A 23,873-nucleotide genomic window follows, 5' to 3' on the forward strand; every position below is an offset into this window, starting at 1 on the left:
CAGCTAGGTAGTTATCATCGCAAGTTTTAGGCTGAAAGACATCGCTGGCAAGCAAACAATGACAAAGTAGTAGTAGTACAAAGAAATCAAGGAAACAGAAGAATTGATGCTGTGGGAGAAAGCGAAGAAAGGGATTCCTCGTCGACTTTAACGATTCCAGTGACGATCCTTGCCTGTGGAGATAGTCAATGCGGGTCTCCCACAAGACGATTGAGGTCACCACCTGGCGCCTGCGCAAGAAGATACTGCCAACTCAGACTGTGGCTTGAGCAGAATGGCAACATTGGGCCATTGGCGCCCAGTCTAGTCGAAAACAGCGCGCTGGTTGTCTATCTTGCACAATCGTGCTGGTTGAAGGCCCACAACCGGGCCTCCAGTTACACGAAGCTTGGAGGAAAAGTAGGATGACATCAGGGGGCGCTAGGCTAGCGCGAAACGCTCGGCGTATTGGTTAACGCCTGCGACGATCTGCTCTGTGCGTCGGCGCTGCGTGATTGGGCTGTCTTCGCGCTGTTGTCGTTTTGTCTTTTGCTGGACAAAGATGCATTTCGCGCCTTCATTGGAGGCCCAAATATAGAGACGGCGGCAACTGTCAGTGTTTCATAGCTATTTTCGAATTTTACCCAGCTTGTGTCTCGTCTGCAGAGCGGCATCGTCCAATGTTCAAATGGAGACGCCATTCCTGGTCTGACCTAATCGTCCAATGGCAGCGGGCCGCCTGCGCCACACTCCACGTGATATGGAGATTAAAAAGACTAGGCCGAAACAGGACTAGTACGGAATACAGTGGCTAACCCGTCACGTGACTCCTCTCGGACGCGCTCCTGCCGTAACAGGAAGCACTTAACGCGTCGACGCGTCGCTCGCGCTCCACCCGAAATCCCTGAGCGCGATAATAGCTCGAGTGCGGGCTCCGTTTGTTTCTTTCTGTCTGTCTGGATCTTGCACTCGTCCAAATTGTTGCATCCCACGCAAACAAAACCCATCGTTTCTTTCCACCTAGGAGAACTCGATTCCTTTCTCAATGTCGTCCCCAGCTCGTCGCGGCCGTGGTCGCCCACCACGAGACTCTGCGGCCACGACTCCTCGTTCGACTCGCTCCCAACAGGTGCCGAGCAGCCCTCAGTCACAAGCAGCTGGATCACAGGCAACTCCTCGTGCATCAAGAAGAATTAGAGCCGAAGAAGCTGTGCCGTCCTCCTCGCCTTTGATGTTTCCATCTTCCTCCCCGGCGATTGCGAGAAATGAAGCCCAGGAAGGGGCTATGGATCCAAGCTCCCCCATTGGAGACGGCGACACAACGCCCCGAGGCAACAGAAATGGAATCAGAGGTGTGTTTTCCATTGCTTTATTAATTTATACATGATGAATTATATCAAACTAACCCCGCCAGACTCGTCGCCAATCCGTTACATGTCCAGCTCCAGCCCACCACGAAATGCAAATCGTCAAGACATTCGCTCAGACAACATTCCCAGCAGCAGCAGTGGTCTTTTTGTTGGCTCGTCTCGCCCTGAGCTCTCAGACTATGCTCGTAATGTCTCGCGCCGTGGAGACATTCATTCCGACGCTTTTAGTGGTGTGACACCCAACCGGAGGAGAAGGCTCTTCGTTGATGCAAATGGCATGCCTGTCAATGAAAGCGAGCCTCACTCCGATGCCACCTTCTCTAATGTCAACCCCGATACTTCAGAGGCCGATGCCCTCGGCGGCAGCTCCACTCGTGTCATCTGGGGTACAAACATTTCGATTCAAGATTCCATGTCTGCGTTCAAGAATTTCCTGTACAATTATGCCAGGAAATACAGAATGTGGGCTGATGGAGCCACCGAGGATGACACCCGTGATATGGGCGAAGCTGCCGAAGAAAAGGAGTATATTGCGGTGTTGAACAACATGCGGAAACTAGGTGTTACAGGACTCAACCTTGATGCCAGAAACCTCAAGTCCTATCCCACTACTTTGAAGCTATGGCATCAACTACATGCATATCCTCAGGAAATCATTCCACTCATGGATCAAACGATCAAAGATGTTATGGTTGAACTTGCTTCGAAGGAAATGGAAAGCTTGAGGTCCCAAGCCCAAAGGAATCAGCCACGGGCACGCGATAGCTCAGCACCGCCCGTACCAAGCTCAGATGCCATGAGTGAGACTGGACGTAGCCAACCTCAAGATATCCCTGACTTGGTGGAGGAAGTTGACATCAAGACCTACAAAGTTCTGCCTTTTGGACTGGACAAGTCGACCAACATGCGAGAGTTGGACCCAGCCGGTAAGATATTATTTTGAAGACAGACATGTACCATATTTCTAACAATCATATACAGACATGGACAAGCTTGTCAGCATCAAAGGTCTGGTCATTCGTACAACCCCTGTGATTCCAGATATGAAAGAAGGTAAGCTAACAGAGACACTATACTGGTGGCACTATCTTGCTAACTATAAAACAGCATTTTTCACTTGCCAAATATGCAATCACAGTGTTCGAGTCGATATCGATCGTGGAAAAATCCAAGAGCCTACCCTTTGCCCCCGACCTCAGTGCAAGAGTCCCAATTCAATGCAACTCGTGCACAACCGATGCACCTTTGCCGACAAGCAAGTCATCAAACTCCAGGAGACTCCCGATAATGTTCCAGACGGTCAAACTCCTCATTCCGTTTCGTTATGTGCTTACGACGAGCTTGTGGATGTGTGTAAGGCTGGTGACCGTGTTGAGGTTACTGGAATCTTCCGATGCAATCCTGTTCGCATCAACCCTCGGCAGCGAACCACGAAGACACTCTTCAAAACATATATCGACGTGCTTCACATCCAGAAAGTTGACAAGAAAAAGATGGGCATTGACGTGTCTACGGTCGAGCAGGAACTGTCTGAACAGGCAGCAGGGGACCCTGAACAGGTACGCCAGATAAGTGCTGAGGAGCTGCAAAAAATTAGGGAGACCTCGCAGCGGTCCGATGTATATGATCTACTGGCTAGATCATTGGCTCCAAGTATCTATGAAATGGACGACATGAAGAAGGGAATCTTGCTTCAGCTTTTCGGCGGCACAAACAAGACCTTCCAGAAAGGAGGCAATCCACGCTATCGTGGTGACATCAACATTCTGCTTTGCGGTGACCCCTCTACTGCGAAATCTCAAATTCTCCGCTACGTCCACAAAATCGCTCCTCGTGGCGTCTACACCAGTGGTAAAGGTTCCTCTGCTGTCGGTTTGACTGCATACGTTACACGCGACCCGGAAACCCGCCAGCTTGTGCTTGAATCTGGTGCCCTGGTCCTGTCTGACGGGGGCGTTTGTTGCATTGACGAGTTTGACAAGATGAATGACTCGACTCGATCTGTTCTCCATGAAGTCATGGAACAGCAGACGGTCTCGATTGCCAAAGCTGGAATTATCACTACACTGAATGCGCGAACCAGTATTCTGGCCTCTGCCAACCCTATTGGCAGCAGATACAATCCTAATTTGCCCGTTCCGCAGAACATTGATTTGCCACCGACCTTGCTGTCTCGTTTCGATTTGGTCTACCTCGTCCTTGATCGTGTTGATGAGCAGGAGGATCGCCGATTGGCCAAACACTTGGTGGGGATGTACTTGGAAGACGCCCCAGAGAATGCCAGTCGTGAAGAGATTCTGGTAAGTGATTTAGCCACAACCAACATGACCTAGTCACAAGTTTACTGACATACTTTTACTAGCCTATCGAGTTTCTGACCTCGTACATCACTTATGCAAAGACCAGTATCCAGCCTGTCCTGACCCAAGCTGCGGCGACAGCACTTACAGATGCCTACGTTGCCATGCGAAAATTGGGAGATGATATCCGAGCCTCAGATCGCCGGATTACCGCAACGACACGTCAATTGGAGTCCATGATTCGACTTTCCGAGGCGCATGCACGAATGCGACTCTCCTCGGAGGTGACGGCAGACGATGTCGATGAAGCCGTACGCCTCACCCGATCAGCGCTCAAGCAGGCTGCCACAGACTCCCGTACTGGTCTTATTGACATGGGCCTACTCACCGACGGAACGAGTGCAAGCGAACGCCGTCGTCGGGAGGACTTGAAGAAGGCTGTTCTTCGCACGGTGGATGAGATGGGCGCTAGAGGTGTTCCTCCTCGGTGGAACGATGTCCTGCGTCGATTGGGCGAAGAAAGCACGATGGAAATTGAAAACAACGAATTCCAGAATGCTGTTCGAGCTCTTGAGACAGAGGGTCTTGTCAATACCATTGGTGAAGGTCCGCGACGGTCGATTCGCCGAGTCGGAGGAGCGATCATGTAATGGACTCGTTTTGCTCTATGATGATATAGATATCGGGAAATGAACAACGATTGATATACTTTTCATGTGTTTTTTACATTGTGGGCAGAAGACGAGTCGAATGGGGGCTTTGAAAGTTACGAAATTTGTACGAAATACATAATTGAGTTGATTGATTATAGCTGCACATTCCAACAGCCAAATAATATTAACATGAAATAATGTAACTAGAGAACAATCGTGATGTCCTCCGTCATTAGCCGCTTTCGTGACATCTCCGGCCGCCACGATTGGCGGAAATGCTCGATGCAATGCTCCACCCAGATGCAGCTAGCCCTATGCAGCTAGTGTTGCTAGTCTATCCAATCAGGCAGCTTCTTTCATGGCTAGCTCGCGAATAGTCCCCATCTGCACTAGCCTGTTTTGGTAAAAAGCTCCCCCGGCCCGCAACGTGGATCAGATATGCGCGCTGATTGGCAGCGTGCTAAAAGTCTAGAGGCAACGGGGTTTGTTACTTAATAATATTATTGTTACTTCGTATTAGCTGGACAGCATTCCTGCGGCAATTGCTTCAATGCTCTTCCTCGTGCTGGGTGCTGCAAACCCTGTCCAGGCATGGTTTTTGTTGTGCAGTTCATAGATAGCCTGGGTCCAGCTGGCTGTTTCCCTCAGAATACAGATGCATGCCACATAATAGTGTATCCGTCTCTGAAACCCGTAGTCGTAGTTAGTACGTAGTGACACGTTTTAGTTAGTGGCGATGGTGCGGGGCCTCGGCCAGCCTTGCATTGAGTCTTGATAGCAGATGGTGCTCCTCCTCTCCATAGTAACGAGAGTCTGCTCGTCCTAGGGATGGGTGCATCCGAAGAACGAGTTCACTTCAATTCCAAGTGCAGAGCAAAATGAGACCAAATGGCGATTGAAAAGAAGTTTTGAAGAGAAGGCAAAAAAAAAAAAATCAAAAGCTAAATGCGGTTGGTTATAATTAGTATGGTTTTATCGTCGATGGATCCGGCTGGTGGACCCGCTCGTTAGCACCTTAACTAGGAACCCTCTTTCCCTCCAGCCATCTCTCCCTGCGCCTTGGTTTCCAACGACCAGCATTCAATTCATTCTTCTTCTTGCGCTTGTCGTTCAAGAATTTATCCAACAACTCAATCCTCCCATTGTCCGTCTAACTACCGACCTGCAGAGCTACTACCGACGGCATCGGGATGCTCCGTTCGGTTAGATAAGGCGACCGAATCAAAAAAGTCGTGACATCACAGCTTTCGGCCCGAATATTCTCCTCAGCAATCAATCGGCCTCACTCGGTGACACCGAGAAGGCTGATTGTGCCAATTGATTGCCCACCATGAGGTAAGGCTTACAGTGTGAAATGGTTGTTCACAGGACCTGCAAGGGGAAGGAGGAATTGGCCAGAGGTTGTAGCTAATTCGTGTTACACAGGTTCGGCGAACAGCTGCGGTCATCCATGATCAAGGATTACTATTGGCACTACATCGCCTATGACGATCTCAAGGATGCCCTAAAGACGCAGCATGTGACGGAGCCGACCCCGGCCAATCCGAAACCAGATCGCCGACCCTGGACCGAAGAGGATGAAACTCGCTTCGTGTCGTTGTTGGAGGGCGAGCTCGACAAGGTTTTCACATTTCAGCGCCTCAAGAGCGAGGAGATTATCCGCCGCATCGCCGCCAGTGAGCAGGAGGTGAATGAGGTTGTCGGCCGTCTCGATGTGTCGGCCAGAGACTCCCGCCGCGCCTCCGAGCGACCGGACGACGAGGATTTCCTTCTGCTCGAGGCCGATTTGAGTGACATTATCGCCGACGTGCACGACCTGGCCAAGTTCACTCAGTTGAACTATACCGGCTTTCAAAAGATTATTAAAAAACACGATGTAAGCTTTTGTTCTTCTATCTTGCTGTTGGGGTCCGTCTAACACATGGCAGAAACAAACAAAGTGGTATCTCAAGCCCGTCTTTGCCGCCCGTCTCAACGCCAAGCCGTTTTTCAAAGATAACTATGATGCTTTTGTTGTCACCCTATCTCGACTCTATGACATCGTCAGGACCAAGGGTAATCCTATTCAAGGTGACTCCTCTGCCGGAGGCGGCCAGCAAAACTTTGTGCGGCAGACTACCAAGTACTGGGTGCACCGAGATAATATCACCGAGCTGAAGCTAATCATTCTCAAAGTTTGTTGTCTATTCTCTAACCTGGATACTTATTTTACTAACATTTATTGTAGCACCTTCCTGTGCTGGTTTTTAATCCTAGCAAGGAATTCGAAGAGAAAGACACGGCCATCTCTTCGATATATTACGACAATCCAGATACATGGGAGCTTTACCAGGGTCGTCTCAAGAAGACCGAGGGCGCCGAGGCCATTCGACTGAGATGGTACGGTGGGATGGAGATTGATCAGATTTTCGTCGAGCGAAAAACGCATCGTGAAGACTGGACCGGGGAGAAGTCGGTCAAGGCCCGATTCCCTATGAAGGAGAAGCACGTAAATGCCTACCTTTCGGGTGATATGACGGTTCAGTCTGTGTTTGAGAAAATGCGAAAGGACGGCAGAAAATCAGAGCAGCAGATCTCGGATTGGGAAGCCCTCGCAAAAGAAATTCAATATCGAACGATTACCCGCGGGTTGAAGCCCGTAGTCCGAACTTTTTACCACCGAACCGCCTTTCAACTTCCTGGGGATGCCCGTGTTCGTATCTCTTTGGATACCGAGCTCAGCATGATTCGAGAAGACAACCTAGACGGCAAGAGACGAGCTGGCGATAACTGGCGCCGTACGGACATTGGTATTGACTGGCCATTCTCTCAGCTACCCCCGGAAGACATCGACCGGTTTCCTTATGCTGTTCTCGAGGTGAAGCTGCAAACCCAGGCCGGACAAGAACCGCCACAGTGGATTCGAGAACTCACTGCCAGCCATCTCGTCGAAGCCGTCCCGAAATTTAGCAAATTCATACACGGCTGTGCTACTCTTTTCCCTGATAGGATTCACCTGCTGCCCTTCTGGTTCCCACAGATGGATGTCGACATTCGCAAACCGGTCACACGAAACTATGGCATTGGGCGACCTCCTCAAAGCACGAGCATATCCACGACTGATGATCCAGATGACGATGACGATTCAGACGATGATGGCGGTCGTGAAATGCATACAAACGGTGTTACAGCCGACCATGGAGTTAACAATGGGGCCGTTGCGAACTATGGGCGCAACGGCATGCTTCCAGGAGCACCCGGGAACGAATTGGACGTTGAGGAACGCATTGGAGCGGACTTTCTCGCCGGCGATGATGATTACCCACTGTACGATTCTGATGATGAAGATGATTATTCCGAGATCCTGGAGGAAGCACGCCGTGTTGGAGGAATTTATTATTACCGAACGGTTCTAGGACACTATCTCAGTCGCACGGGTCATATCACCTGGGAAGTTCTAAAGATGCTGGTGCCCAGACCTCGAGCCACCGTCATGCCTGATCAGACAAGCCAAGGGATCGCCGTTTTAGGAAATGGCAGACGCACTGTGACGCGCTTCTCTGCTCCAAAGGGCAAACGTAGGCTCTCCTTTTTTTTTTCTCTCTGTGTGGCCTTAATATATTTCGTTCGTTACTAACTTGATGAATAGGTATCCACGTTCCCATACGAGTCGAGCCCAAAGTCTACTTTGCCGCCGAACGCACGTTCCTTTCATGGCTCGAGTTTTCGATTCTGATCGGTTCCATTGCTGCCACGCTCCTCAATTTCGGCAACGACTATGTCACGTTCGCATCTGCCTGGGCGTTTACTATCATCGCCGCGCTGTGCTTACTGTACAGCGCTATTCTGTACGTCTGGCGCGTGGACAAGATCCGCAAGCGACGTGACGTCAAGCGCGTATATCACGAAAAGTTTGGTCCGACGTTTTTGTGTATTGGTTTGATAGTGGCGGTGCTTATCAATTTTATTCTGAGAGCCAAGCATGGCGGGCTCACCCCGGATGATAACAGCGCTGTTGTCTGGGGGCAGGAGGATCTTCCGCCTAGTCATGGACTAGAGCTGTGATTTGTGTATACTGTTTATGATAGAATGATTTGTTTCCGTTTCCTGTATTTTCTTGTTGTGTGTTAGATGGGCTGTGTATGTTTCTAGCTATTTTCTTCTGATGGATATGTTGATTTAGTTTGATGTTTATATGGACATCTGGACTATATATATCCCTTTCTCCAGGTGTCATATATATACTGTACTTTGGTCGTCATTGGTGTTGAAACAATAAAAATAAAATATCGAGACATCAATTAATTCAAGCAATCCGTTATAAGCCCATGTAGATGCTCACTTTTTTGTCCACCCTTGTTGCCCACTGCTATCTATCCCCATAATGCTTCACGCTGAGTGACTACTACATCGCGTGATTCAGACATGTGGCCCGTGCGGCGGGTCCGGCGAACAAAGGCAGCGGCTGCCTTGATTGTTGACGGCTACATATATGTATGGTTATATTGTTTTTTTAATGATGATGATGACGATTATGATGATGTTGCCTCGCTTTCGAAGAGCACCACCTGGGAAGCTTACAGTAAAAAGTGTTGCTTGGTTGCTGCTCACTTTCGCCGTTGCCTCTGCATCCCGGCCTCCCTCTTATTATCAGAACCCCATTCTACCACCCCATATCCCTCAAGGACAAGGCCATGAGGAACATGAATTTGTGATGAGAGCTAGCTTTCTGTTCTGGGATGGTTCGTCTACTAACGACACCTGACTAGACTCTCCGACACATTCATCAGCGGGGGACATACGAAGATCCGGATCTCCATCTGAGACTCGATGTCACGCCCGAAACCCGTTTACAAGTGCTTTCCGCGGATACGGGCCTACCGGAACCCATTGAAAACTACCCAGAGACTCTGACTGCAAACTCCAGACCTATGGTTATACATAGGCTGGCGGACCGTCGTCCGTCTGTCATCGAAAGCTATCGGGTCCACGCCAGATCCTCGGGCGCCGCTATCACCCTGTCGGATGACGCCTGGGTTATGGACGAAACTGCTGGACCCGATTTCACTAGCAAGGAAACTGTTCTCAATTTTGCCAAGATGACTGCAAATGACTACATCCAGGAGCCAGGAACCAGTGACTGGAACCAGATCAGTGGACGCTTTAACTGGTCGGCCAGTTTTGGATGGCTGGGAGACGGACTAAGGGGTCATATCTATGCAGATCGGACTAACAGCACTATTATTATCTCCTTGAAAGGCACCTCTCTTGCCTTGTTTGGTGGAGCGGAAACGACAACAAATGATAAATTGAATGATAATCTATACTTTAGTTGCTGTTGTGGCCAGGGTGGCTCATATCTTTGGCGGCAAGTATGTGACTGCTCAACATCGGTCTATACAGCCAACGAGACCTGTATAACCGAGGCACTTTACGATAAAGATCGGTATTATGAGTCGGCTATCGATTTATATACCAACGTCACCTACCTCTACCCAAATGCAAATGTATGGCTGACCGGCCATTCTCTTGGTGGGGCAATGGGTTCACTTCTTGGCCTGACATTTGGCCTTCCGACATTTGCCTTTGAAGCTATACCTGATGCATTTCCCGCAGTAAGATTGGGATTGCCCACACCTCCTCCTCCTCCTACTACTACTACTACTATGCTACCTCAGTCACGACGAAATACTGGCATCTATCACTTTGGTCATACTGCAGACCCCATCTACATGGGAACCTGTAATGGTGTTAGTTCTACCTGCACTTGGTGGGGGTACGCTTTTGAATCTGCGTGTCATGTTGGCGAAATGTGTGTCTACGATACAGTCGGTGATAAGGGTTGGAGAGTGAGCATTGCCGCTCATCGAATCAACACTGTTATCTCTGATGTTTTGGAGGCGTATGACGAGGTGGCTTCATGTGCACCTGAAGAGGAGTGCTATGATTGCCAATTGTGGAAATTTTTTAAGAGTAATGGGTCCGAGGCGAGTCCTACTACTACTACTACTACTACTACTACTACTACTACTACTACTACTACTACTAGCACAATCGCCACGTCAACGTCAACATCAACATTAGCTACTACAAGAACTGCGACGTGCGAAACACCAGGCTGGTGGGGCTGCTTGGACAAAACAACCACGGCTGGTACTACTCCCTTTACGAGTGTAACAACAACAACAACAACAACAACATCCCCATCTACCTGCAAGACTCCAGGATGGTTCGGATGCAAAGACCCTACTACTACAAGTACAACCACCACCACCGCCACCGTAACATCATCTTCAAGTCAGCAAAGCGTAAAGGGGTTCAAGCGTTTTTCTATTTCGACATCACTATTATAAGGTCTGAGTGACCATCGCCCTTATCACTTTCTATTTTGAGTCAGCATAGTGACCGCAAATTGCGTCAAGGCATGATGCGTAACTGACCGGGTCGGTGGAGAATCTCTCGAATTTTTAGGCCCTGTCTGCTAATTTTTTATGCTGTATCCAACCGAAACCTAAAAAAGAGTACGTACCTAACTTTAGAGAGGAAGAAGCCTAAATTGACGCCTATTTCCTAAAGTTGTCACGATATCAACTACGAAGTCGAGTACAGCACGTGATATATCGCGATGGAAAAGTCCAGATCCCTCATATAATTAGTTGATCTCAAAAAACTCAAAAAATAAAATATAAAAACAAATATATGAGTTGTTCAAATCATTCTACAAAAATATAAACCTTATTGGCCTGATACAAAAGAATCAATTATTTGGTTTTTTTATCGTTTCTTGATGCTGATATCCAGGCTTCCAATGAACCACGCTGAAGCAAAGATGCCGAACAAACCGGCAGTAAAGGTGAGGGGTTTGCGGAAGGAGGCCGAGAAGGGGTAGTTGTATGAAACCTGCAATCGAGTTAGTAATTATCACCAGAAGTTAGAGAGAGAGAGGGACGGACCACTAGTTGTGAATCTCTAGCTTCGTCGGACAAGTTGTCGACGGTTAGGGTCAGGGCGGTGCGGCCGATAGTGTCCATGAAAGTGCGATGGGTGGAGATGTTGGCCACAATCTGGGATGCATCGGGGAGACCGTTGGGGCCCTTTCCGTCAACAACCTCGTAGCGGACATCCGAGGCGCCCTCGGGGAGAACGACACGGACGACGACTTTATCATACTGAACGCCTTCGGGACTTTTGGGCCCTTCGATAAAGGGGACCTTGAGAGCGTAGGATTCACCGCCGGTCTTGCGCAGGAAAGAGGACAGCTGGTTGTTCCAGCCAACTCGGAAACTGTACTTCCATCCTCCAAACACGGGGTAGCGAGGCTTGAGTTCGAGGTGGGCATCACGGCCTGGGTTGCCCGGGCGGTAGCGGCTGGTGGACACGTTTCCAACGTCGTCGGTGAAATAAGGGTCGACGGATCCAGGCTTCAATGGGTATGTGATCTCCTTCAATGCGGCTGTGGGCATGTGGGTGTAGGACAGGCGAGCCCAGTCGACGCGGTCAAAGTTTTTGGAGAGGTTGGCACCTTCGTTACGAAGCCAGTAGCGCTCCTCAAAAGCAATGTTGCCACCCCAGTGCGAGACCTCGACGTCTCTTTCGAGAATAGAGCTGGCCAGGACAGGCTTGGTGGCTTCGAATCGGAAAGTAACAGGATACGTAGCACCGGGGGCGACCTTGGTGTATGGCCCGTATGTGTAGCTGGTTCCTTGCTTTTCCGGGTCCTGCCCTGACTTCAATTTGGACGTGGTCGTGTACTCGGGCACGTTGGGGCTGGGGAATTTGACCTTGGTCTTTTGGGTTTCAGTTTCGTAGGCAGATGGCGCGTAGGCGTCCGAGGAGTAGACGAGGAATTGCTGGTCATTCTGATCAATTGACTTTGGAAGAGGGCTCAGAGATCCGAGAAAATAGTATGAAGTGCCAAGAGTGATCTGGGCAGACGGGGCGAGTGGTTCGGGGAGGGTGACTTTGTAGAAGTGCACATCGCTGTTCACAAATATATTAGCAAGAACAGACGAATTAATCATTTGAGACGAGAACAAAAACATACCTGTCTCCCTCGACACGGGAAGCCGTCACCGGAAAGCTTCCCTGCTCGGGCGACTGCTTGTTGCGAACCTCGAAGCCTCCAACGTGGTCAAACACAGTCGACGGGAAAGGCACGTAGTATTCATTCTGGGGCTTCTTGTCCGTGTTCTGGACAACGACATTGACGGACTCCCGGGCATATCCCTTCTCGAGGTTTATATTCCGCACCAGATTCGTATGTTTGAAGACTTGTGGCGGCTTGAAGTCGCTGGGCAGCGAGTTGGCCGTGAGCTCGGCGGCGCATAGGATGCCGCAAGACAAGACCCCAGCAGCAACGCCGAGGAACCTCATTGTGACCGCAATGGGTCTGGTACAGACCGGGCGTAGGGGCCAATTAATTTCAGAAGCTGCAGCAGGTGAAAATAACGCAGCAGCAGAGACGGGGGTGGAAGCGGATAATATCGAGAGTCTTGGGATTGACCAAGAACTTCGAAGGTGATGCCATGCGAAGGAGCTTAGGTGGCCCTCCCAGACGGCAGGTACGGCGGCCGCTTCGGCCACTTGGCGCACTCCGCCAAACGGTTTGCAGATTGCGGGGAACAGCAACACTCTTTCAACCAGTCATGCAATAAATAATAAGGTGAGTAATTATCCCTGCTATGGATTGCTTCTGTATAGCATCCTTTGATTGACCGCTCGACACAGATATTGCCCGTTTGCTATAATGACCGCATTCCGAGCAGCTGCACGCCTCTGCAGCAGGCCAACACCTCTCTCGCGCAGATACATCTCTCAACAAGCTTCGAGTTTCGCCAACAGCAAGTTCTTCCGGGTGTCCGAAGAGGTTAGGGATGCTCTAGCTACGGGGAAACCCGTGGTAGCTTTGGAGACCACGATTTATACGCATGGTAAGGATTATGCTGCAGTATTTCCATGTGTGACTCATCATTCATGATCAACCTAGGTTTCCCGTATCCCGATAATGTAGCGCTTGCATCGCAGCTTGAGTCTATTGTTCGCGTCAATGGCGGTGTCCCGGCAACAATTACAGTCTTCAATGGCATAGCTCGAGTTGGGCTCAGCGCTGAGGAGATGATTGAGCTGGCTGCCACGGCCCAGACCAAAAGCGCATTGAAAGTTTCGCGCCGTGATCTTGGCTACCTCTGCGGACGGGTAAGTGTTTTTCAGCAGGGTGAAGAAAGAGACTAAACTTTCAGCAGGGCCTCTCGGGCAAGAAAATCCATGGCGGGACTACCATCGCAGGGACCATGATCCTTGCCCATCTGGCTGGTATTAAGGTCTTTGGTACTGGCGGCTTGGGTAAGTACAATCTAGTTGCGTAGTTGATTACAAGCTAACAAGAAAAACAGGCGGTGTACACCGAGGAGGAGAAGTATCAATGGATATCTCAGGTTCTTGGCCTATGAACTACTAATGGAATATTGCTAAAGTTGTATTAGCGGACTTGACCGAACTGGGACGCACGCCAGTTGCTGTGATCAGCTCAGGTTGCAAGAGCTTCTTGGATATCCCCCGGACGCTCGAATATCTCGAAACTGAAGGTGTTCTCGTGGGGACCTTTGCTGACGGACGAAACGGTCACGTTGATTTTCCGGCGTTCTACACCCGAGACAGTGGCATACGAAGTCCAAAGGTGATCCAAAACGAGTTTGATGCGGCAGCAATGATCTGTGAGTTATTTTGTTAGTAAGCATACTTCTTGTGCTGACGGAAATGCAGTCGCTCAAAACGAGCTCGGATTGTCGTCCGGAATTCATTTTGCGAACCCGGTGCCAGAGGAATTTTCTTTCCCAAAGGCTGAAATGGACACCATAATTGACGAAGCAGTCAGGTTAGCTGACGTTGAAGGATTCCATGGAAGTGACAACACGCCTTTTGTGCTCAACAAGATCAAAGAATTGAGTGGCGGGAAGAGCGTCACTGCGAATAGGGCACTGATCGAGTCAAACGTGACGCGGGCAGCCAAGGTGGCAGTGGAATTGGCAAAGTTGGAGCAGACGCATACAGGGCCAGTCGATCGGTGAGCTTCGTGGGCTCTTACCGTTAGAGGCTGTGCTGATGGTCCTTGTATCTACTTGTTACAGGTCAATGCCCGTGGATTCTACTACAGCATATACAAAAGTTGAAGCAAAAGCAGCACCGATCACCCAAAAAGCAGATGTTGTAGTTGCCGGATCTCTCGCTATTGATTTTTCATGTGATTTTGCACCCTTCGGTGATCGCAGCAAGGAGGTTTCTCCCTCCCCACACACATCCAATCCGGCCGTTATCGGGCAGAGTCTAGGCGGTGTTGGACACAATGTTGCCATCGCTGCGAGCTACGCTGGAAGCTCGACCGTATTCTGCAGCATTGTTGCTGATGACTTGAGTGGCAAAGCAGCTCTCGCTGCAATAGAGCAGGAACAGCTTGGCACCGAAGGTATCCAAACGCTGTCCCCTGCGCTAGGTGTAAGAACGGCCCAGTATGTCTCAGTCAACGACACCAAAAAAGACCTTGTTGTGGCCATGGCAGACATGGCCATCATGGAACTACCCGAAAGCAGCCTCGACTTTGACGGCTTCTGGGAGCCTCTTCTCGCACGCACACGGCCCAAGTGGGTTGTCCTGGATGCAAACTGGAACTCGGCAGTGCTGGCCAAATGGGCTGCATCAGCCAAGCAGGTCAAGTCACGCGTCGCCTTTGAGCCGGTTTCGACGGCCAAAGCCACGAGGCTGTTCAGGAACAAAACAGGTGACACCCCAGTGATTGGCGCCTCGGACACGGTCCCCAACAACAACAAACTCGATCTTGCCACCCCAAACGCATTGGAATTGACGTCGATGTATTCGGCGGCACGTGCAAGCGGGCTGTTTGAGAGCCCCGAATGGTGGGCGCTCATCAACAGTCTGAACCTGTCTAGTGCTGGGTCTCGAGAGCTACTGGTGTCGGTCACATCTCCATCGCTCGTCGATGCTGGGATCCCTCAGCAAAGCATCCAGCTGCTTCCGTTTATCCCGTGTCTATTAACAAAACTCGGACGCGAAGGGGTCTTGCTAACACAGCTTCTTCCGCCTGGGGATGCGCGCCTGACATCCCCAGACTCGGCACGGTATATCGTATCGCGCGCAGATAGCAGTAGCCTGCCCGTTGGCGGGGTGTACATGCGGCTATTCGCGCCGGAAACGGTGCTATCTGATCAAGAGGTTGTCAGTGTCAACGGGGCAGGGGACACGCTACTGGGGGTTGTCGTTGCAGGCCTGGCCAGACAGCAGGGAAACCAACATGCCAAGGGTCTCGAGGACATCATCCCTGTCGCGCAGAGGGCGAGTTTACGCACGCTGCAGAGCACGGAGAGCGTTAATCCCAGCATCAAGGACTTGGCGCAGCAGCTCGACTAATCAGCGGGCATGTTCCTGATGTATACTAGTATAGTATGTATAGTAACGGTATGCGGAAGATTGCCGAGAAGCAGGCTTTAGGGCTGGGCTGGGCCTCTAATTAGGGCTATTCGCGCTGCGCTCGGGGAAAGTCGGAGCGACCCTCCAGACAGTTAACTCAGACCCGAGGCAGCAGGCTAAGTAGCCATATAAACACGACCTCGGAGGCATTTGAACGTCGAGGATACAGGTGAAGTCGAGCAATGAGACCGCTGAGAGCATGGGCAGCCTCGGCTGTTGTCTGTATAGAAAACATCAATTAGTAGTAAAGCGCGCAATTATTGCCAAACAGGATAATTCCCCGCATGCCCTCCGTCATCGTATAGAACGGTCTATAAGGTTCATACACACAAACTAACAGCGTCCGATCCAATAACCGCGAGCTGGTTAGAAATGACCCGCCAAGTGAGGCATTTTCCTGCTTTTTTTGGCTGCGGCGTGACAGCTTACCGCTTTGGGCCACGATACATGCATCGTCCCGAGTCAGCGCAGAGTCATTACCAGCTCGATATAATTCCGCTGAATCGCTGATAGAGATGCTATTGCGCCGTTAACTTACATCGTACATAGTCCATGGTAAGCACGTAGCTTACAAAACCTCGTGTAGTCCCCACAGCCCAAGAAATCACTCATGCATTGGCCCGACTTGGCTGCATTGTTTCGATGCATTCTGAATCGCTGGAAAGGAAAAAGAACAAAGCGCATTGTTTCGTTTCTTTTTTTTTGTTGCAGTAAACGATAATAATAGAACCACTGTTACGTCCTAAGTAATAGACACGTTAGTCGGTGGGGAATCTCCCCTCACTCCTGTGCCAGAAAGGTTCAGGCAGGCCTCAGGCCTCAAGGTTTTCTGCGCCCCCGCAGCAGAGCGCGCGCGCCTGCCTTCGGCTCTTCCTCGTATTTCGCCATTCCCGCTCATCCGCATCTCGACATCACATCACATCACATTGTCTTTTGACATCAACATCCTTCCTTGGTTTTTGTTCATCTTCGATTTTAATTCTCTCTGGCAGCAATTCGCCATCTCCGCTCTTCCCCGCCTCAATCTGCCTGTCCTTTTTCCCCTCGGCTAAATCCGTCGGCTTCTGTCCATTCCATCGGCTTAATACCGCCGCCGCCCAGCTCACCGGCTTACGGTCCGATGACCTACAACAATTTCCGCTCAGGATAGCGCTCTCACGCTGCTCACCACCTCGATCGATACCTTCTCTTCGTTTTGCGACAACAATCACCGTCGCCTCCGTCACTGCGGTTTGGATGTGCGAGACTCACCGGGGGCTGGGGACCCGGTGCGCTGGTACGAAGACTCCTCCTCGTCGCGAACGACCCAGAGCAACAATACAACGCCATCACGTCGAATTCTCGTCGAGTCGCGACTCTGAGTTTTGCCTGTGAAGAAATATACCAAAGGACACCTGCTGGTGGCTGGCAAGCATGCCCGAAACCGACAAAGACGAGCTGCGGTCCGCCACCGATCACAGCGACCACGATTCTGGCGAGCGCAATGGATCCGTGGACGTGAAGACGGAGAATGGACAAAAGTCGGCGTCTAGCTCCAAGGATCCGTCGCGCCCTCGCAGGAAGAAAGCTCGCAGGGCGTGTTTTGCTTGTCAGCGCGCTCATCTCACATGCGGTATGTCAATGGCACGTGATAGACTGATGCTCTTGTCTCTTGTACAATTATTATTACTACTATTATATATATAGAGGCAAGATACTAACATGTTCAACCCTTTCAGGTGACGAGCGGCCTTGTCAACGATGCATCAAGCGCGGGCTGCAAGATGCATGCCACGACGGAGTGCGCAAAAAGGCCAAGTATCTTCACGATGCTCCAGATGGTGCCCTCGCGCCTGGCGCTGGTACCCCCTTCTACAATCAAGGAACCGCTGCCCAGAGTAATGGCAACAATACTTTTGCGCAAGATGGAAACACTGCAATCAAAACGCCTCAGGCTAGCAGTAGCACCGCCACCACCAATAACAATAACAAGTTTTACCCGCCGTCTACTACACCCTACACTACTACCTTTGAGCCAAACCAGGCAAGCAGCCAGGTTCTCACAGACAGCACGATGAACCCGGGCCCGTTTACCAATTCACCCGTGTCGCCGACTTTCAGCATGTCTACCGCGTCGGCAATGCCTTCCATCTCTCAACAAACGAACGAGATGGCGCCTGGAAGCGGGGCAGGCCAAAACACATTTGGTGCTTTTTTCGACCCCAGCGACCCGGCTTTGTTCAACTTTGATCTCGCCAGTATGAATTTCGGGAATCGATACGGCGCTTTGGAATTCGGTATGCTGGGACATATGGCTACCGGTGCTGGAGATACTCCGCCGAGCGACAATGGAGGTCCACGCGGCTCAATCAGCCAGCGGAGTAACTCGCAGCAATTCGGAACTCCTGCGCCGGGGACATTCACCGACAGTCCAAACCAGCAGACGTTTATGTTCAACGACTCCATCCTCAACGAATGGCCGAACGGACAAAATCCCGGCCGGGTCAGCGTCGGTAGCCTGTACGGGCAGGCCGGAATGCACCTCCTTCAGCAGCAGGATGCACCACCCCACGCATTTGCAATTGGGTCCAACAATTTTGCCAGCTCTCCGTCGACGACGAGTCCTCATGCAACAGTCCACGCCAATCCCTACGACGACTCGCCGATGAAGGCCAAGCCGGTCATATCAACCCCGCACTTACGCCACCAAAGCCTATACACGAGTTCAAAACGTCGCACGCGCGAACCGTCTTCGATTTACGAAAGCGTCAAGGAGCCGTATTCGTATACGAGTGGATTCCATAAATTGACGGCATTCATTCAAAGGCGTTTTACACCACAAAAGAGAGTGCGCATTGCAAAAGCATTGGCATCGATTCGTCCATCATTTATTGCAACAACCAAAACCCTGAACCAGGACGATCTCATTTTCATGGAGAAATGCTTCCAGCGCACGCTGTGGGAGTATGAAGATTTCATCAACGCTTGTGGAACCCCGACAATCGTCTGTCGACGCACAGGCGAAGTTGCTGCTGTCGGGAAGGAGTTTAGTATCCTCACAGGATGGAAGAAAGAGGTGCTTCTTGGCAAAGAAGCAAACCTGAACGTCAACACTGGCGGAGGAGGCAGTCAAATGGATACGCCTTCGCGCGGCAGTTTAACGCCTCGATATCCTGGACAGGAAGCCAACCCATCAGCCGTGTTTTTGGCCGAGCTACTCGACGACGACAGCGTGATTGAATTCTACGAAGATTTTGCGCGCCTGGCCTTTGGCGATTCCCGAGGTAGTGTCATGAATACATGCAAGCTGCTGAAATACAAGACCAAAGAAGACTCGGAACTGGTCAAACCGGACGAGGGGAGATGGAATGCGCACGTCTCGAAGGGCGGAATCGTCGGCGAGGCGGGCATGAACCGGCTGGGATTCAAAGATGGCCGGGTCGAGTGCAGTTATTGCTGGACTGTAAAGCGCGACGTTTTCGATATACCCATGCTGATTGTGATGAACGTAAGTTTTGTATATCTAACTTGATGCATGTTACATGGATACTGACAATGCATAGTTTCTGCCGCATATTTGATTTTATTTCTCTTTTTCTTTTCATCTGTCTTCGGACTAAAAGTGCTACCTTGTGATACCATGGTGTCGTTCTGGGCTGGGCTGTATTTTCTGGCGTATGGGCATTCGTAGATTGGTTGTGGGATGATTTATTCTCTGTATATTTCCTGGTCTCTTGTACATATATTGACTAGATATTGGTGGCAACTGACCGACTAAGATTACATTATCATGATAAATTAATTTGCGGAACGAAGTGAAGCAAAATTGTATAGTAGTCATGCCATATATTTCAAAAATTTTCGTAATACGCAATACGCGTAATAATCGCTCCACCGCTCCGCTGGCCCACCCCGCCGCCAACCCTCCGCCGAACCTCGTATCGATTTGTAATTTAATATCTGATATCGACCTCACATGCCACCCTCTCTCCCGGCACACACCGCACTCTTTACTATCGATAGTATCTTTTGATACAGAACTTTGACATAGAAAGAGTATCTCGAATAAAACACCTTCAAAGACCAAGAAATGCGTCCCGATGGCCCTCGAGACCCCGTCGCGGGACCCGAGGCAGGTCCGGAAAAGCCGTATCCCATTCGATTGTCCGGACCGGTGATTAAGGGATTTGGAAGGGGAAGTAAAGAGGTATTTTTCCCCCTATCCTTTTCTTGCTATTTTTGTTGTATCTTTTTTTGTGTATGGCATGGTTGTAGCATGTAGGCACTGCATGTGTGTGTGGGGGGGTTGACGTCGGACATTATCTGGCATGCATCTACATGTCTCTACATCTATCTACAATCACACGCAAACTCCTTTGAAGAAATTATTGAAATAGAATACCAGCTAACAAAATACAGCTCGGCATCCCCACGGCCAACATCCCGCCAGACGGTCTTGCTGCTTACCCCTCTCTCGCCGAGGGCGTGTACTACGGCGTCGTCACACTGGATCCAGCAAAGTTTGTCTACAACAAGGACGAATCTACCGGCCAGTCGGTGACTTCTGGTGCTGCTGCTACTTCTTCTTCGGAGAAAGCGACCATTCTACCGGCTGTGTTGAGTATAGGATACAACCCGTTTTACAAGAACGAGGTTAAATCTATTGTATGTCCCCTTATCATCCTTTTTTTTTTTTTAAAAAAAAAAAAAAAGGGGCAAAAAAACTCATATATAAAACAGGAAATCCATATCATGCCCCCGCTCTCTTCACCCAGCCCAACATCCATCTCCATCTCAAACAGCAGCAAAAGCGGCAACGAAAATAATGACACCGATCAATTCTACAAACTGCCCGATTTTTACTCGGCCACACTGAACCTGCTGATCCTCGGCTATATCCGGCCGGAATACGACTATGTCTCGCGCGATGCGCTCGTCGAGGATATTCGGTTGGACTGTGAAGTTGCGCGTAAGAGTTTGCAGCGGGATGCGTATGTGCGGTATTTAGCTGAGGATGATGATGATGATGATGACCATGTAAAAGAAGGGGAGGAGAGGAGGTGGTTGAGAAAGTTTTAGAGGGGGGGTGGGGGTTGTTCTTGCTTTGTTAAAATATAGATTCAAAGAGGATAGAGAGGGATGTAAATGAATCATGAACATATATCAGTGTCAACTGATTGATAGCTGCACACAAAGTCCAAAGGAAACTGGAATCTGTTACGGAGCGCAGAATACCATCTCAGACCTTCCAGTGATTTCCCATACAGGCATATCTTTATTCTCTCAGGCGGCCGTCAGTGGTGATAGTTCGCTCATTAAGTTGAAATAAGCAAAGGAAAAAGCTAACGGAAGTAGTCTTATTTTTCATTGCCACCTGTATATACCATAGATTGACTGCTCAAGGGACATTTAAGTTTCTCGCATTATATGTACTTGAAGCGGTAGATACTGTGATATTATATTATTTCTATATGTTCAAATGAAACTTCTAAAGCTTCTGTTGCCTTTTACATTCTATTATCTTTTACATTCATGTCTATCGAATGAATAACGCCACGGATCAAGTCATCGAAGTCGCAAATTTACTGCGCTTGCGAATATCCTTGCCGTACCGGAAGAATACGTACCTAGAGACTTATGTCAGTCGATATTCAAAACAAGTCATTCAAAGGAAAACTCACGGAAATGGGAGCATCAGCAACGTCAGAAATCCCAACAGCGAAGAAGCCCAATGGATGCCAAGCCGATCGTACACTGCAGACTAGATGTTAGAAAGGATAACAATGCAGAAAAAAAGAATACAACTTACTCTGTGTCCCAAAGAGAGGGAAAATACCGCCGAAACTAGACCGCGCAAAACTGTTGGCGGCCAGTGCACTGGCTGCAAATTCGGGGTACGCGTCGACCAGGAACGTGAAGATGCCCGAGTAGACCAGAACGACTCCTGCACCGAAAAAGGCAGTGCCGATAATGGGCACAATCCAGTGGACATGAGAATACGTAGTCCACGCAAAGATGAAGATGCCAACAGTGACAAACGGCGCACCGCCAATAGCTATCCAACATCAGTATCCACAGTTCAACATTCTAGAAAGAACGAAAACCTACCTGGCGGAAGACGCCATTCTGGCATGGACTCCCCTCTCTCTCCGACTACCTTTATATGGTTGGCCTCTAGACGCTGATAGTTCTTGCGCCACAGCGGATCCGACGAGATTCCAAACAGCATGCCGACAAAGATCCCCATAAAGGAGAGTCCAACCTGCCATTGATTGAACCCGTAGACAGTGGAAAAAACCGTGTTGAACGCGCCAAAGAAAAGATATAGAATCCCTAGCAGGACGGCCGAAAAGAGGCATAGGCATGCGCACATGGACTCGAGGGTCAGAAGCAGCATGGGCCGATAGCAGGAACGAAGGACTGTCTGAGCGATGGACTTGTTCAGTTTTTCGATAGGTGCAATGTATCTGTTGTCTTTCGTTTCTTGACGCAGCTTGGCGGCCTTGTTTTGCAGGAGTCTATGTCATATTAGTATTGCGAGACTAATTGGGTAATCGCACATACACTGGGTGATATGTCTCTGGCACGAAGAAGTACAGTATTGCTAATTGGGCAGCGGCCCATATCAAAAGGGTATAAAAGGTCCAGCGCCTGTCAAATTAGTACATGCTTTTCTGTTTTTTTATATATCTCACTTACCACGTTGTATACTGATTGATGAAACCCCCAAGCCTGTAAAAGTCAGTAAAAAATCAGGAAATCCCCCTTAGAACAAGTCAACAACTTACAAAGGACCAAGCTCAGGCCCCACGAAAGGACTCGCCGTGTACAGCATCATGGGGCCCGCCAACTCATGGCGATTGAACATGTCGCCCACGGTGCCTCCAGCAACACTCAAAAAGGCTGCACCGGACAAACCACTGAAGAAGCGAACCACGAGCATCGTCTCAATATTTTGGGCCACGGCACATGGAATCATCCAGATGAGAAAGAGCGTAAAGGAGACCAGGTAGATCTTGCGGCGTCCGTAAAACTCGGATAGAGGAGCCAGGAATAATGGGCCAACTCCGAGGCCGAAGATGTAGGTAGTCAGGCCAACAGTGGCCACCTCGGTCGAGCATCCAAACTCCTGGGTGATTTGCTTGTAAGTCATCACATACATAGAGGAAGTACAGGTTCTAGGGGGCATATCAGTTCTATTCTATAACAGCTTTGGTTTTCTCACTTACACGCAAATCGAGCCGAGAGAGACAAAAATGGTGATGAGCCACCTCTTGCCCAGGCTCATGTTCCTTGGATTTCCCGGGTCGTTCTCGTCCCATTTGACAATAATTTCTGTATCAGATCCTGGCTCTTCAGATTGGCCGATTTCTTTGCCATTGCCGTGCTCGTTATCGTCAACCCCACCAGTAACACTGTAGCCATCGTTCAGGGACCATGTTCTCTCGATATTGCCAGAACCACGCGAAGCTGTTTTTTGAATTGAGCTCTGCTGCTGCTCAGACTTGACGGGCAAGTAAACAGGCGAATCACCCTCGTCCATCTTTTCGGAATCCACCATATGCAATGGGCAAGTGTGAGCAGACACGGTCAAAGAGGAAGGTCAACAGGTGTGTTATAAAGGCGACCGAGGCACAGGTCGGGCCTCCATATTTATCAGGAATTTAGTGCCCGCTAAAACAATCTTCTACCAGACTAAGAAAACGCCATCGGTGGAGACGAGATTTTGTGTTGGTGTATTTACGCCCAAAGCACATCAATCGGCTTTGTCGCCGAGGTGGATTTCGCCAAGTCAACCCATAAAAAGCTGTTAACTACCTCTCGAATAGGTATCAATATTCGAGCCCGCGTCTTCCAGGGAAGGCTAGTCAGTGCTGCAGCCAGTCAGTGACGAGTCACATCGCGGATTGAGACTTTCCGCACAGCAAGCTTATCCGTCGCTAATTCCGAACATGACGATTTATAAGCGCGACGATCAGCACATGGCGAGTTATGGCTAATCCGACGGCCAATTTCGACGATTTTCAATGTCTGGGCCCTTTCGCTTTGGAAAATGATCCGCTTATCCGCCCCGTCAGCCGGCCCGCGCGGCGCGTGCGGGTTTAGTAATTAAAATCCGATTATGTTGCTTG

At 49.9% G+C, this 23,873-nt stretch overlaps 6 protein-coding genes across 6 annotated transcripts; 4 read left to right on the top strand and 2 right to left on the bottom strand.

Annotated features, from left to right (window-relative positions):
* Positions 1–1,024: 1,024 nt before the first annotated feature.
* On the top strand, positions 1,025–8,346 carry TRUGW13939_06034 (uncharacterized protein; the record flags this gene model as incomplete). The annotated part of the gene is made up of 9 exons (XM_035489191.1): positions 1,025–1,331; positions 1,394–2,275; positions 2,331–2,402; positions 2,457–3,649; positions 3,712–4,295; positions 5,728–6,178; positions 6,231–6,476; positions 6,530–7,859; positions 7,931–8,346. 9 exons carry the CDS (start codon positions 1,025–1,027, stop codon positions 8,344–8,346), a joined length of 5,481 nt encoding a protein of 1,826 aa, XP_035345084.1.
* Positions 8,347–8,806: 460 nt separating this feature from the next.
* Positions 8,807–10,634, top strand: TRUGW13939_06035 (uncharacterized protein; the record flags this gene model as incomplete). Its single annotated transcript, XM_035489192.1, has 2 exons — positions 8,807–8,992; positions 9,051–10,634. The coding sequence occupies 2 exons, from the start codon at positions 8,807–8,809 to the stop codon at positions 10,632–10,634; spliced, it is 1,770 nt and encodes a 589-aa protein (XP_035345085.1).
* A 421-nt stretch (positions 10,635–11,055) lies between these two features.
* Positions 11,056–12,654, bottom strand: TRUGW13939_06036 (uncharacterized protein; the record flags this gene model as incomplete). The annotated part of the gene is made up of 3 exons (XM_035489193.1): positions 11,056–11,181; positions 11,235–12,261; positions 12,326–12,654. 3 exons carry the CDS (start codon positions 12,652–12,654, stop codon positions 11,056–11,058), a joined length of 1,482 nt encoding a protein of 493 aa, XP_035345086.1.
* A 373-nt stretch (positions 12,655–13,027) lies between these two features.
* Positions 13,028–15,702, top strand: TRUGW13939_06037 (uncharacterized protein; the record flags this gene model as incomplete). The annotated part of the gene is made up of 7 exons (XM_035489194.1): positions 13,028–13,211; positions 13,268–13,476; positions 13,524–13,623; positions 13,674–13,715; positions 13,764–13,994; positions 14,044–14,344; positions 14,409–15,702. The coding sequence occupies 7 exons, from the start codon at positions 13,028–13,030 to the stop codon at positions 15,700–15,702; spliced, it is 2,361 nt and encodes a 786-aa protein (XP_035345087.1).
* Positions 15,703–17,175: 1,473 nt separating this feature from the next.
* On the top strand, positions 17,176–20,820 carry TRUGW13939_06038 (uncharacterized protein; the record flags this gene model as incomplete). Its single annotated transcript, XM_035489195.1, has 5 exons — positions 17,176–17,374; positions 17,481–19,258; positions 19,797–19,915; positions 20,139–20,406; positions 20,482–20,820. 5 exons carry the CDS (start codon positions 17,176–17,178, stop codon positions 20,818–20,820), a joined length of 2,703 nt encoding a protein of 900 aa, XP_035345088.1.
* Positions 20,821–21,301: 481 nt separating this feature from the next.
* Positions 21,302–23,302, bottom strand: TRUGW13939_06039 (uncharacterized protein; the record flags this gene model as incomplete). The annotated part of the gene is made up of 8 exons (XM_035489196.1): positions 21,302–21,368; positions 21,423–21,495; positions 21,551–21,796; positions 21,850–22,259; positions 22,306–22,392; positions 22,441–22,473; positions 22,530–22,919; positions 22,971–23,302. 8 exons carry the CDS (start codon positions 23,300–23,302, stop codon positions 21,302–21,304), a joined length of 1,638 nt encoding a protein of 545 aa, XP_035345089.1.
* Positions 23,303–23,873: the final 571 nt, after the last annotated feature.

This window comes from Talaromyces rugulosus, chromosome III, assembly GCF_013368755.1.
Source record: "Talaromyces rugulosus chromosome III, complete sequence".
Taxonomy (NCBI): Eukaryota; Fungi; Ascomycota; class Eurotiomycetes; order Eurotiales; family Trichocomaceae; genus Talaromyces; species Talaromyces rugulosus.